At 52.9% G+C, this 13,900-nt stretch overlaps 1 protein-coding gene across 2 annotated transcripts in view; it reads right to left on the bottom strand.

Annotated features, from left to right (window-relative positions):
- CCDC186 (coiled-coil domain containing 186) overlaps positions 1-13,900 on the bottom strand; it is a 119,301-nt gene that overhangs the window by 8,220 nt on the left and 97,181 nt on the right. For both annotated transcript variants that reach the window (XM_063962553.1, XM_063962554.1), the window contains exon 15: positions 307-526. In XM_063962553.1, the coding sequence (XP_063818623.1) occupies positions 307-526 (220 nt within the window). The remainder of the gene's footprint in view (positions 1-306; positions 527-13,900) is intronic.

The following is a 13,900-nucleotide window of genomic DNA, read 5'->3' as shown; positions in this document are numbered from 1 at the left end:
CGACCTAAACATTGTCGACCTAGACACTGTCGATCTTCAGACCGGATCCCCACCAGTGGCTCCCGTAAAGCCAGCAATTCAATACTGCATACTGGTTTCTGGTCTATACAGACGACACCTTTCTACTGGCCAATAATAGCGACAACCGCCTCATACCGAGACAGCTGAGAGGTATGCCGTAGCTGTAGAGAGCTCCACCGGTACCGTCAGTCAAATATCACTTTATTCTACGTATGTGTGGTGCTTACACAACCCCGTCTCACACCCGATGAACGCACTTGTGTAACCGTTACTGCAGATTCTCACCTTGAGAGTTATATTTTTCAGCAAAGTGTCTTCCAGGACCTCCTGCAGCTTCCTGTTAATGGTCAGCGACAGGTCCAGCGTGAGAGCACTGTCCGCCGGATGGGAGGTGTACAGAGAAGCCATTATCCCGCCACGTTTGCTCAAATTAGCTTTGTTGAAGTCTGAGGCTTCTGATGAGAGAGTCCCGGCCTCCTCGCGTAACACATAACTCTGTATAATTCTGCAAGAACAACATCAGTGAGTAGGAAGTACCTGGACATTGGTGGAACAGAGACGGCAGCGGACAGCTCAGTACATAGCGGAGGTCCTGCAGGCCTATAACCTGATACATGGAGCCTCCTCATTCCATGTAAGTCGGAGACGGAACAACTCAAATGCTCTAGATAAACACCCAACACGTACTATCCTAACACCGTCTCTTCTGCTGTACGAGACTGGTGACTTTAGCTGTATTTTCTACTATCCCATATAATAATTTATTATACTATATTCAGGCTAACACTGATGTTGATTCCATGTGCTGAACACCCAAGTGTATCACTGTTGTTTAGGATAAGGACAAAACTCAATCAAAATAGTCGCTCAATAAGATAAAGTTTATTTACAATTCTGGTTACAGCCGACATGATTCGTAAAGCATAGCTAGTCCCTGCCCCAGTGAGCTTACAATCTGTTCTTTGGTATTGATAAAAGACAGTTTGCAGCAGAGCTCTGGATTGACATGATCACAGAGTTAATGAATGACATTTTAAATACTTGTTTAACGGATATAGCCCATTGCTGCATAAACTAAACCAATTTATTCTCAGAGGTTACAGCCGCACCAGCCCTAGTAAAAGATGTAACTAAGGTGCCCCTATGCCTATCGTGAGCTCCGACCTTACAGAAGGGGTGGGGACCATTTGCAAAAAGCAAGAGGTACAGTTGCAGTGTAGCGGTGAAGGCGTGGGTACAATTGCAGTGTAGCGGTGAAGGCGTGGGTACAGTTGCAGTGTAGTGGTGAAGGCGTGGGCACAGTTGCAGTGTAGTGGTGAAGGCGTGGGCACAGTTGCAGTGTAGTGGTGAAGGCGTGGTACAGTTGCAGTGTAGTGGTGAAGGCGTGGGTACAGTTGCAGTGTAGCGGTGAAGGCGTGGGTACAGTTGCAGTGTAGCGGTGAAGGCGTGGGTACAGTTGCAGTGTAGCGGTGAAGGCGTGGGTACAGTTGCAGTGTAGTGGTGAAGGCGTAGCGGTGAAGGTGTGGGTACAGTTGCAGTGTAGTGGTGAAGGCGTGGGTACAGTTGCAGTGTAGCGGTGAAGGCGTGGGTACAGTTGCAGTGTAGCGTTGAAGGCGTGGTACAGTTGCAGTGTAGCGGTGAAGGCGTGGTACAGTTGCAGTGTAGCGGTGAAGGCGTGGGTACAGTTGCAGTGTAGCGGTGAAGGCGTGGTACAGTTGCAGTGTAGCGGTGAAGGCGTGGTACAGTTGCAGTGTAGCGGTGAAGGCGTGGTACAGTTGCAGTGTAGTGGTGAAGGCGTGGTACAGTTGCAGTGTAGCGTTGAAGGCGTGGTACAGTTGCAGTGTAGCGGTGAAGGCGTGGGTACAGTTGCAGTGTAGCGTTGAAGGCGTGGTACAGTTGCAGTGTAGCGTTGAAGGCGTGGTACAGTTGCAGTGTAGCGGTGAAGGCGTGGGTACAGTTGCAGTGTAGCGACAGTTGCAGTGTAGCGGTGAAGGCGTGGGTACAGTTGCAGTGTAGCGGTGAAGGCGTGGGTACAGTTGCAATGTAGCGGTGAAGGCGTGGGTACAGTTGCAGTGTAGCGGTGAAGGCGTGGGTACAGTTGCAGTGTAGCGGTGAAGGCGTGGGTACAGTTGCAGTGTAGCGGTGAAGGCGTGGGTACAGTTGCAGTGTAGCGGTGAAGGCGTGGGTACAGTTGCAGTGTAGCGGTGAAGGCGTGGGTACAGTTGCAGTGTAGCGGTGAAGGCGTGGGTACAGTTGCAGTGTAGCGGTGAAGGCGTGGGTACAGTTGCAGTGTAGCGGTGAAGGCGTGGGTACAGTTGCAGTGTAGCGGTGAAGGCGTGGGTACAGTTGCAGTGTAGCGGTGAAGGCGTGGGTACAGTTGCAGTGTAGCGGTGAAGGCGTGGGTACAGTTGCAGTGTAGCGGTGAAGGCGTGGGTACAGTTGCAGTGTAGCGGTGAAGGCGTGGGTTACAGTTGCAGTGTAGCGGTGAAGGCGTGGGTACAGTTGCAGTGTAGCGGTGTTAGACAGTAGAAAAGGTCAACAGAGTCCAAAGGTGGACGGGGTCAAGAAGTTGACATAAAAATGGTCGACATAAAAAAAGTAGACATTTTTTTTTTTTTTTTGCTTTGTTGTGGTTTGTGTGGATAGTTTTGTCATCTGGGACCCCAATTGTAGAAAGGAATACGCTCGCCGCGCTTCGGGCTCAGTGACTTGCTGCGCTCGCCACAAGGTTTATAACCAACTCTATGCCAACATGGATAGAGAAGGAATGAAAAAGTCCAAAAACATGTTTAAAAAAAACCCGGTGTCTACCTTTTTTTTTTTTGTGTCGACCATTTTCATGTTGACATTTTGACCCTATCGACATTTTGTACTATTTACCTTTTTTCATGTCGACCTTATGACCCTGTCAACCTAATGTTTGTCTAATATATGGTGTCTATATACTGACTGTCTAACTAGACACTGTCTATCAATCTATCATCCGGATACTGTGGGTATAGTAGCAGTGTAGTGGTGAAGGCGTGGGTACAGTAGCAGTGAAGGCGTGGGTACAGTAGCAGTGAAGGCGTGGGTAGAGTAGCAGTGGAGGCCTAGGTACAGTAGCAGTGGAGGCGTGGGTACAGTAGCAGTGAAGGCGTGGGTACAGTAGCAGTGAAGGCGTGGGTACAGTAGCAGTGAAGGCGTGGGTGCAGTAGCAGTGGAGGCGTGGGTGCAGTAGCAGTGGAGGCGTGGGTGCAGTAGCAGTGGAGGCGTGGGTGCAGTAGCAGTGGAGGCGTGGGTGCAGTAGCAGTGGAGGCGTCGGTGCAGTAGCAGTGGAGGCGTAGGTACAGTAGCAGTGGAGGCGTAGGTACAGTAGCAGTGGAGGTGTAGGTACAGTAGCAGTGCAGGCCTAGGTAGAGTAGCAGTGTAGTGGTGAAGGCGTGGGTACAGTAGCAGTGAAGGTATAGGTACAGTAGCAGTGTATCAGTGAAGGCATGGGTGCAGTAGCATTGGATACTGAGGTACAGTAGCAGTATAGTCGTGGGTACAGTAGAGGTGTAACGGTGGGAGCGTGGGTACAGTAGCATTGTAGTGGTGAAGGCATGGGTACAGTAGCATTGGAGACGGAAATACAGTAGCAGTATAGTCGTGGGTACAGTATAGGTGTAGCGGTGGCGGCATAGGTACAGTAGCAGTGTAGCGGCAAAGGCATGGGTACAGTAGCAGTGGAGGTCTAGGTACAGTAGCAGAGTAGTGGTGAAGGCATGGGTACAATAGCAGTGGAGGTCTAGGTACAGTAGCAGAGTAGTGGTGAAGGCATGGGTACAGTAGCAGTGGAGGTCTAGGTACAGTAGCAGAGTAGTGGTGAAGGCATGGGTACAGTAGCAGTGGAGGTCTAGGTACAGTAGCAGAGTAGTGGTGAAGGCATGGGTACAGTAGCAGTGGAGGTCTAGGTACAGTAGCAGAGTAGTGGTGAAGGCATGGGTACAGTAGCAGTGGAGGTCTAGGTACAGTAGCAGTGTAGGCGCTGGTAATTTGAAACATAGAAAATTTGTATCTGTACAGTAGCAGTATAGGCATGGGTACAGTAGCAGTGTAGTGATGAAGGTGTAGGTACAGTAGCAGTGTAGCAATGGAGGTGTAGGTACAGTAGCAGTGTAACAGTGAAGGCATGGGTACAGTATCTGTGGTGGCCTAGGTACAGCAGCAGTGTAGTTGTAGGTACAGTAGCAGTGTAGTTGTAGGTACAGTAGCAGTGTAGCTGTAGGTACAGTAGCAGTGTAGTTGTAGGTACAGTAGCAGTATAACGGTGAGGGCATAGATACAGTAGCAGTGGAGTGGTGAAGGCGTGGGTACAGTAGCAGTGGAGGTTTAGGTACAGTAGCAGTGTAGTGGTGAAGGCGTAGGTACAGTAGCAGTGTAGGTTTAGGCACAGTAGCAGTGTAGTGGTGAAGATGTGGGTACAGTAGCAGTGGAGGTTTAGGTACAGTAGCAGTGTAGTGGTGAAGGCGTAGGTACAGTAGCAGTGTAGGTTTAGGTACAGCAGCAGTGTAGTGGTGAAGATGTGGGTACAGTAGCAGTGGAGGTTTAGGTACAGTAGCAGTGTAGTGGTGAAGGCGTAGGTACAGTAGCAGTGTAGGTTTAGGTACAGCAGCAGTGTAGTGGTGAGAACGTGGGTACAGTAGCAGTGGAGGTTTAGGTACAGTAGCAGTGTAGGCGTGGGTGAAGGCGTGGGTACAGTAGCATTGGAGGCGTGGGTACAGTAGCAGTGGAGGCGTGGGTACAGTAGCAGTGGAGCAGTGGAGGTGTGGGTACAGTAGCAGTGGAGGTCTAGGTACAGTAGCAGTGTAGAAGTGTAGGTAGAGTAGCAGTGTAGTGGTGAAGGCGTGGGTACAGTAGCAGTGGAGGCGTGGGTACAGTAGCAGTGGAGGCGTGGGTACAGTAGCAGTGTAGCAGTGGAGGTGTAGGTACAGTAGCAGTGTAGTGGTGAAGGCGTGGGTGCAGTAGCAGTGGAGGTGTGGGTACAGTAGCAGTGTAGCAGTGGAGGTGTGGGTACAGTAGCAGTGGAGGTGTAGGTACAGTAGCAGTGTAGAAGTGTAGGTAGAGTAGCAGTGTAGTGGTGAAGGCGTGGGTACAGTAGCAGTGGAGGCGTGGGTACAGTAGCAGTGGAGGTGTGGGTACAGTAGCAGTGTAGCAGTGGAGGTGTGGGTACAGTAGCAGTGGAGGTCTAGGTACAGTAGCAGTGTAGAAGTGTAGGTAGAGTAGCAGTGTAGTGGTGAAGGCGTGTGTACAGTAGCAGTGGAGGCGTGGGTACAGTAGCAGTGGAGGTGTAGGTACAGTAGCAGTGTAGTGGAGAAGGCGTGGGTGCAGTAGCAGTGGAGGTGTGGGTACAGTAGCAGTGTAGCAGTGGAGGTGTAGGTACAGTAGCAGTGTAGCAGTGGAGGTGTGGGTACAGTAGCAGTGGAGGTGTGGGTACAGTAGCAGTGTAGCAGTGGAGGTGTGGGTACAGTAGCAGTGGAGGTGTAGGTACAGTAGCAGTGTAGAAGTGTAGGTAGAGTAGCAGTGTAGTGGTGAAGGCGTGGGTACAGTAGCAGTGGAGGCGTGGGTACAGTAGCAGTGTAGCAGTGGAGGTGTGGGTACAGTAGCAGTGGAGGTCTAGGTACAGTAGCAGTGTAGAAGTGTAGGTAGAGTAGCAGTGTAGTGGTGAAGGCGTGGGTACAGTAGCAGTGGAGGCGTGGGTACAGTAGCAGTGGAGGTGTAGGTACAGTAGCAGTGTAGAAGTGTAGATAGAGTAGCAGTGTAGTGGTGAAGGCGTGGGTGCAGTAGCAGTGGAGGTATGGGTACAGTAGCAGTGTAGCAGTGGAGGTGTAGGTACAGTAGCAGTGGAGGTGTAGGTACAGTAGCAGTGTAGAAGTGTAGGTAGAGTAGCAGTGTAGTGGTGAAGGCGTGGGTACAGTAGCAGTGGAGGCGTGGGTACAGTAGCAGTGTAGCAGTGGAGGTGTAGGTACAGTAGCAGTGTAGAAGTGTAGGTAGAGTAGCAGTGTAGTGGTGAAGGCGTGGGTACAGTAGCAGTGGAGGCGTGGGTACAGTAGCAGTGTAGCAGTGGAGGTGTAGGTACAGTAGCAGTGTAGAAGTGTAGGTAGAGTAGCAGTGTAGTGGTGAAGGCGTGGGTACAGTAGCAGTGGAGGCGTGGGTACAGTAGTAGTGGAGGTCTAGGTACAGTAGCAGTGTAGAAGTGTAGGTAGAGTAGCAGTGTAGTGGTGAAGGCGTGGGTACAGTAGCATTGGAGGCGTGGGTACAGTAGCAGCGGAGGTATGGGTACAGTAGCAGTGTAGAAGTGTAGGTAGAGTAGCAGTGTAGTGGTTAAGGCATGGGTACAGTAGCAGTGGAGGTGTGGGTACAGTAGCAGTGTAGCAGTGGAGGTGTAGGTACAGTAGCAGTGTAGAAGTGTAGGTAGAGTAGCAGTGTAGTGGAGAAGGCGTGGGTGCAGTAGCAGTGGAGGTGTGGGTACAGTAGCAGTGTAGCAGTGGAGGTGTAGGTACAGTAGCAGTGGAGGTCTAGGTACAGTAGCAGTGTAGAAGTGTAGGTAGAGTAGCAGTGTAGTGGAGAAGGCGTGGGTGCAGTAGCAGTGGAGGTGTGGGTACAGTAGCAGTGTAGCAGTGGAGGTGTAGGTACAGTAGCAGTGGAGGTCTAGGTACAGTAGCAGTGTAGAAGTGTAGGTAGAGTAGCAGTGTAGTGGTGAAGGCGTGGGTACAGTAGCAGTGGAGGCGTGGGTACAGTAGCAGTGGAGGCGTGGGTACAGTAGCAGTGGAGGCGTGGGTACAGTAGCAGTGTAGTGGTGAAGGCGTGGGTGCAGTAGCAGTGGAGGCGTGGGTACAGTAGCAGTGTAGCAGTGGAGGTGTAGGTACAGTAGCAGTGGAGGTCTAGGTACAGTAGCAGTGTAGAAGTGTAGGTAGAGTAGCAGTGTAGTGGTGAAGGCGTGGGTACAGTAGCAGTGGAGGTGTGGGTACAGTAGCAGTGGAGGTCTAGGTACAGTAGCAGTGTAGAAGTGTAGGTAGAGTAGCAGTGTAGTGGTGAAGGCGTGGGTGCAGTAGCAGTGGAGGTATGGGTACAGTAGCAGTGTAGCAGTGGAGGTGTAGGTACAGTAGCAGTGTAGAAGTGTAGGTAGAGTAGCAGTGTAGTGGTGAAGGCGTGGGTACAGTAGCAGTGGAGGCGTGGGTACAGTAGCAATGTAGCAGTGGAGGTGTAGGTACAGTAGCAGTGTAGAAGTGTAGGTAGAGTAGCAGTGTAGTGGTGAAGGCGTGGGTACAGTAGCATTGGAGGCGTGGGTACAGTAGCAGTGGAGGTATGGGTACAGTAGCAGTGTAGAAGTGTAGGTAGAGTAGCAGTGTAGTGGTGAAGGCGTGGGTACAGTAGCAGTGGAGGTGTGGGTACAGTAGCAGTGTAGCAGTGGAGGTGTAGGTACAGTAGCAGTGTAGAAGTGTAGGTAGAGTAGCAGTGTAGTGGAGAAGGCGTGGGTGCAGTAGCAGTGGAGGTGTGGGTACAGTAGCAGTGTAGCAGTGGAGGTGTAGGTACAGTAGCAGTGGAGGTCTAGGTACAGTAGCAGTGTAGAAGTGTAGGTAGAGTAGCAGTGTAGTGGTGAAGGCGTGGGTACAGTAGCAGTGGAGGCGTGGGTACAGTAGCAGTGGAGGCGTGGGTACAGTAGCAGTGTAGTGGTGAAGGCGTGGGTGCAGTAGCAGTGGAGGTGTGGGTACAGTAGCAGTGGAGGTGTAGGTACAGTAGCAGTGTAGTGGTGAAGGCGTGGGTGCAGTAGCAGTGGAGGTGTGGGTACAGTAGCAGTGGAGGTGTAGGTACAGTAGCAGTGGAGGTGTAGGTACAGTAGCAGTGGAGGTGTAGGTACAGTAGCAGTGTAGAAGTGTAGGTAGAGTAGCAGTGTAGTGGTGAAGGCGTGGGTGCAGTAGCAGTGGAGGCGTGGGTACAGTAGCAGTGGAGGTGTAGGTACAGTAGCAGTGTAGAAGTGTAGGTAGAGTAGCAGTGTAGTGGTGAAGGCGTGGGTGCAGTAGCAGTGGAGGCGTGGGTACAGTAGCAGTGTAGCAGTGGAGGCGTGGGTACAGTAGCAGTGGAGGCGTGGGTACAGTAGCAGTGGAGGTCTAGGTACAGTAGCAGTGTAGAAGTGTAGATAGAGTAGCAGTGTAGTGGTGAAGGCGTGGGTACAGTAGCAGTGGAGGCGTGGGTACAGTAGCAGTGGAGGTGTAGGTACAGTAGCAGTGTAGAAGTGTAGATAGAGTAGCAGTGTAGTGGTGAGGGCGTGGGTACAGTAGCAGTGGAGGCGTGGGTACAGTAGCAGTGGAGGTGTAGGTACAGTAGCAGTGTAGTGGTGAAGGCGTGGGTGCAGTAGCAGTGGAGGTGTGGGTACAGTAGCAGTGTAGTGGTGAAGGCGTGGGTACAGTAGCAGTGGAGGTCTAGGTACAGTAGCAGTGTAGAAGTGTAGGTAGAGTAGCAGTGTAGTGGTGAAGGCGTGGGTGCAGTAGCAGTGGAGGCGTGGGTACAGTAGCAGTGTAGCAGTGGAGGTGTAGGTACAGTAGCAGTGTAGAAGTGTAGGTAGAGTAGCAGTGTAGTGGTGAAGGCGTGGGTGCAGTAGCAGTGGAGGCGTGGGTACAGTAGCAGTGTAGCAGTGGAGGCGTGGGTACAGTAGCAGTGGAGGTCTAGGTACAGTAGCAGTGTAGAAGTGTAGATAGAGTAGCAGTGTAGTGGTGAAGGCGTGGGTACAGTAGCAGTGGAGGCGTGGGTACAGTAGCAGTGGAGGTGTAGGTACAGTAGCAGTGTAGAAGTGTAGATAGAGTAGCAGTGTAGTGGAGAGGGCGTGGGTGCAGTAGCAGTGGAGGTGTGGGTACAGTAGCAGTGGAGGTGTAGGTACAGTAGCAGTGTAGTGGTGAAGGCGTGGGTGCAGTAGCAGTGGAGGTGTGGGTACAGTAGCAGTGTAGCAGTGGAGGTGTAGGTACAGTAGCAGTGGAGGTGTAGGTACAGTAGCAGTGTAGAAGTGTAGGTAGAGTAGCAGTGTAGTGGTGAAGGCGTGGGTGCAGTAGCAGTGGAGGCGTGGGTACAGTAGCAGTGGAGGTGTAGGTACAGTAGCAGTGTAGAAGTGTAGGTAGAGTAGCAGTGTAGTGGTGAAGGCGTGGGTGCAGTAGCAGTGGAGGCGTGGGTACAGTAGCAGTGTAGCAGTGGAGGCGTGGGTACAGTAGCAGTGGAGGCGTGGGTACAGTAGCAGTGGCGGTCTAGGTACAGTAGCAGTGTAGAAGTGTAGATAGAGTAGCAGTGTAGTGGTGAAGGCGTGGGTACAGTAGCAGTGGAGGCGTGGGTACAGTAGCAGTGGAGGTGTAGGTACAGTAGCAGTGTAGAAGTGTAGATAGAGTAGCAGTGTAGTGGTGAGGGCGTGGGTACAGTAGCAGTGGAGGCGTGGGTACAGTAGCAGTGGAGGTGTAGGTACAGTAGCAGTGTAGTGGTGAAGGCGTGGGTACAGTAGCAGTGGAGGCGTGGGTACAGTAGCAGTGGAGGTGTAGGTACAGTAGCAGTGTAGTGGTGAAGGCGTGGGTGCAGTAGCAGTGGAGGTGTGGGTACAGTAGCAGTGTAGTGGTGAAGGCGTGGGTGCAGTAGCAGTGGAGGTGTGGGTACAGTAGCAGTGTAGTGGTGAAGGCGTGGGTGCAGTAGCAGTGGAGGTGTGGGTACAGTAGCAGTGTAGTGGTGAAGGCGTGGGTGCAGTAGCAGTGGAGGTCTAGGTACAGTAGCAGTGTAGAAGTGTAGATAGAGTAGCAGTGTAGTGGTGAAGGCGTGGGTGCAGTAGCAGTGGAGGCGTGGGTACAGTAGCAGTGTAGCAGTGGAGGCGTGGGTACAGTAGCAGTGGAGGCGTGGGTACAGTAGCAGTGGAGGTGTAGGTACAGTAGCAGTGTAGTGGTGAAGGCGTGGGTGCAGTAGCAGTGGAGGTGTGGGTACAGTAGCAGTGTAGTGGTGAAGGCATGGGTACAGTAGCAGTGGAGGTCTAGGTACAGTAGCAGTGTAGAAGTGTAGGTAGAGTAGCAGTGTAGTGGTGAAGGCGTGGGTGCAGTAGCAGTGGAGGCGTGGGTACAGTAGCAGTGTAGCAGTGGAGGTGTAGGTACAGTAGCAGTGTAGAAGTGTAGGTAGAGTAGCAGTGTAGTGGTGAAGGCGTGGGTGCAGTAGCAGTGGAGGCGTGGGTACAGTAGCAGTGTAGCAGTGGAGGCGTGGGTACAGTAGCAGTGGAGGTCTAGGTACAGTAGCAGTGTAGAAGTGTAGGTAGAGTAGCAGTGTAGTGGTGAAGGCGTGGGTACAGTAGCAGTGGAGGCGTGGGTACAGTAGCAGTGGAGGTGTAGGTACAGTAGCAGTGTAGTGGTGAAGGCGTGGGTGCAGTAGCAGTGGAGGTGTGGGTACAGTAGCAGTGTAGTGGTGAAGGCGTGGGTGCAGTAGCAGTGGAGGCGTGGGTACAGTAGCAGTGTAGCAGTGGAGGCGTGGGTACAGTAGCAGTGGAGGCGTGGGTACAGTAGCAGTGGCGGTCTAGGTACAGTAGCAGTGTAGAAGTGTAGATAGAGTAGCAGTGTAGTGGTGAAGGCGTGGGTACAGTAGCAGTGGAGGCGTGGGTACAGTAGCAGTGGAGGTGTAGGTACAGTAGCAGTGTAGAAGTGTAGATAGAGTAGCAGTGTAGTGGTGAGGGCGTGGGTACAGTAGCAGTGGAGGCGTGGGTACAGTAGCAGTGGAGGTGTAGGTACAGTAGCAGTGTAGTGGTGAAGGCGTGGGTACAGTAGCAGTGGAGGCGTGGGTACAGTAGCAGTGGAGGTGTAGGTACAGTAGCAGTGTAGTGGTGAAGGCGTGGGTGCAGTAGCAGTGGAGGTGTGGGTACAGTAGCAGTGTAGTGGTGAAGGCGTGGGTGCAGTAGCAGTGGAGGTGTGGGTACAGTAGCAGTGTAGTGGTGAAGGCGTGGGTGCAGTAGCAGTGGAGGTGTGGGTACAGTAGCAGTGTAGTGGTGAAGGCGTGGGTGCAGTAGCAGTGGAGGTCTAGGTACAGTAGCAGTGTAGAAGTGTAGATAGAGTAGCAGTGTAGTGGTGAAGGCGTGGGTGCAGTAGCAGTGGAGGCGTGGGTACAGTAGCAGTGTAGCAGTGGAGGCGTGGGTACAGTAGCAGTGGAGGCGTGGGTACAGTAGCAGTGGAGGTGTAGGTACAGTAGCAGTGTAGTGGTGAAGGTGTGGGTGCAGTAGCAGTGGAGGTGTGGGTACAGTAGCAGTGTAGTGGTGAAGGCATGGGTACAGTAGCAGTGGAGGTCTAGGTACAGTAGCAGTGTAGAAGTGTAGGTAGAGTAGCAGTGTAGTGGTGAAGGCGTGGGTGCAGTAGCAGTGGAGGCGTGGGTACAGTAGCAGTGTAGCAGTGGAGGTGTAGGTACAGTAGCAGTGTAGAAGTGTAGGTAGAGTAGCAGTGTAGTGGTGAAGGCGTGGGTGCAGTAGCAGTGGAGGCGTGGGTACAGTAGCAGTGTAGCAGTGGAGGCGTGGGTACAGTAGCAGTGGAGGTCTAGGTACAGTAGCAGTGTAGAAGTGTAGGTAGAGTAGCAGTGTAGTGGTGAAGGCGTGGGTACAGTAGCAGTGGAGGCGTGGGTACAGTAGCAGTGGAGGTGTAGGTACAGTAGCAGTGTAGTGGTGAAGGCGTGGGTGCAGTAGCAGTGGAGGTGTGGGTACAGTAGCAGTGTAGTGGTGAAGGCGTGGGTGCAGTAGCAGTGGAGGTGTGGGTACAGTAGCAGTGTAGTGGTGAAGGCGTGGGTGCAGTAGCAGTGTAGCAGTGGAGGTCTAGGTACAGTAGCAGTGTAGAAGTGTAGATAGAGTAGCAGTGTAGTGGTGAAGGCGTGGGTGCAGTAGCAGTGGAGGCGTGGGTACAGTAGCAGTGTAGCAGTGGAGGCGTGGGTACAGTAGCAGTGGAGGTGTAGGTACAGTAGCAGTGTAGTGGTGAAGGCGTGGGTGCAGTAGCAGTGGAGGTGTGGGTACAGTAGCAGTGTAGTGGTGAAGGCGTGGGTGCAGTAGCAGTGGAGGTGTGGGTACAGTAGCAGTGTAGTGGTGAAGGCGTGGGTGCAGTAGCAGTGGAGGTGTGGGTACAGTAGCAGTGTAGTGGTGAAGGCGTGGGTGCAGTAGCAGTGGAGGTCTAGGTACAGTAGCAGTGTAGAAGTGTAGATAGAGTAGCAGTGTAGTGGTGAAGGCGTGGGTGCAGTAGCAGTGGAGGCGTGGGTACAGTAGCAGTGTAGCAGTGGAGGCGTGGGTACAGTAGCAGTGGAGGCGTGGGTACAGTAGCAGTGGAGGTGTAGGTACAGTAGCAGTGTAGTGGTGAAGGCGTGGGTGCAGTAGCAGTGGAGGTGTGGGTACAGTAGCAGTGTAGTGGTGAAGGCATGGGTACAGTAGCAGTGGAGGTGTAGGTACAGTAGCAGTGTAGAAGTGTAGGTAGAGTAGCAGTGTAGTGGTGAAGGCGTGGGTGCAGTAGCAGTGGAGGCGTGGGTACAGTAGCAGTGTAGCAGTGGAGGCGTGGGTACAGTAGCAGTGGAGGTCTAGGTACAGTAGCAGTGTAGAAGTGTAGGTAGAGTAGCAGTGTAGTGGTGAAGGCGTGGGTACAGTAGCAGTGGAGGCGTGGGTACAGTAGCAGTGGAGGTGTAGGTACAGTAGCAGTGTAGTGGTGAAGGCGTGGGTACAGTAGCAGTGGAGGCGTGGGTACAGTAGCAGTGGAGGTGTAGGTACAGTAGCAGTGTAGTGGTGAAGGCGTGGGTGCAGTAGCAGTGGAGGTGTGGGTACAGTAGCAGTGTAGTGGTGAAGGCGTGGGTGCAGTAGCAGTGGAGGTGTGGGTACAGTAGCAGTGTAGTGGTGAAGGCGTGGGTGCAGTAGCAGTGGAGGCGTGGGTACAGTAGCAGTGTAGCAGTGGAGGCGTGGGTACAGTAGCAGTGGAGGCGTGGGTACAGTAGCAGTGTAGCAGTGGAGGCGTGGGTACAGTAGCAGTGGAGGTCTAGGTACAGTAGCAGTGTAGAAGTGTAGGTAGAGTAGCAGTGTAGTGGTGAAGGCGTGGGTACAGTAGCAGTGGAGGCGTGGGTACAGTAGCAGTGGAGGTGTAGGTACAGTAGCAGTGTAGTGGTGAAGGCGTGGGTACAGTAGCAGTGGAGGCGTGGGTACAGTAGCAGTGGAGGTGTAGGTACAGTAGCAGTGTAGTGGTGAAGGCGTGGGTGCAGTAGCAGTGGAGGTGTGGGTACAGTAGCAGTGTAGTGGTGAAGGCGTGGGTGCAGTAGCAGTGGAGGTGTGGGTACAGTAGCAGTGTAGTGGTGAAGGCGTGGGTGCAGTAGCAGTGTAGCAGTGGAGGTCTAGGTACAGTAGCAGTGTAGAAGTGTAGATAGAGTAGCAGTGTAGTGGTGAAGGCGTGGGTGCAGTAGCAGTGGAGGCGTGGGTACAGTAGCAGTGTAGCAGTGGAGGCGTGGGTACAGTAGCAGTGGAGGCGTGGGTACAGTAGCAGTGTAGTGGTGAAGGCGTGGGTACAGTAGCAGTGTAGCAGTGGAGGTCTAGGTACAGTAGCAGTGTAGAAGTGTAGATAGAGTAGCAGTGTAGTGGTGAAGGCGTGGGTGCAGTAGCAGTGGAGGCGTGGGTACAGTAGCAGTGTAGCAGTGGAGGCGTGGGTACAGTAGCAGTGGAGGCGTGGGTACAGTAGCAGTGGAGGTGTAGGTACAGTAGCAGTGTAGTGGTGAAGGCGTGGGTGCAGTAGCAGTGGAGGTGTGGGTACAGTAGCAGTGTAGTGGTGAAGGCGTGGGTGCAGTAGCAGTGGAGGTCTAGGTACAGTAGCAGTGTAGAAGTGTAGATACAGTAGCAGTGTAGTGGTGA

The sequence above is a fragment of the Pseudophryne corroboree genome, chromosome 3 (genome assembly GCF_028390025.1).
Source record: "Pseudophryne corroboree isolate aPseCor3 chromosome 3, aPseCor3.hap2, whole genome shotgun sequence".
Classification (NCBI taxonomy): Eukaryota; Metazoa; Chordata; class Amphibia; order Anura; family Myobatrachidae; genus Pseudophryne; species Pseudophryne corroboree.
This window is presented reverse-complemented; position numbering and strand designations above follow the sequence as displayed.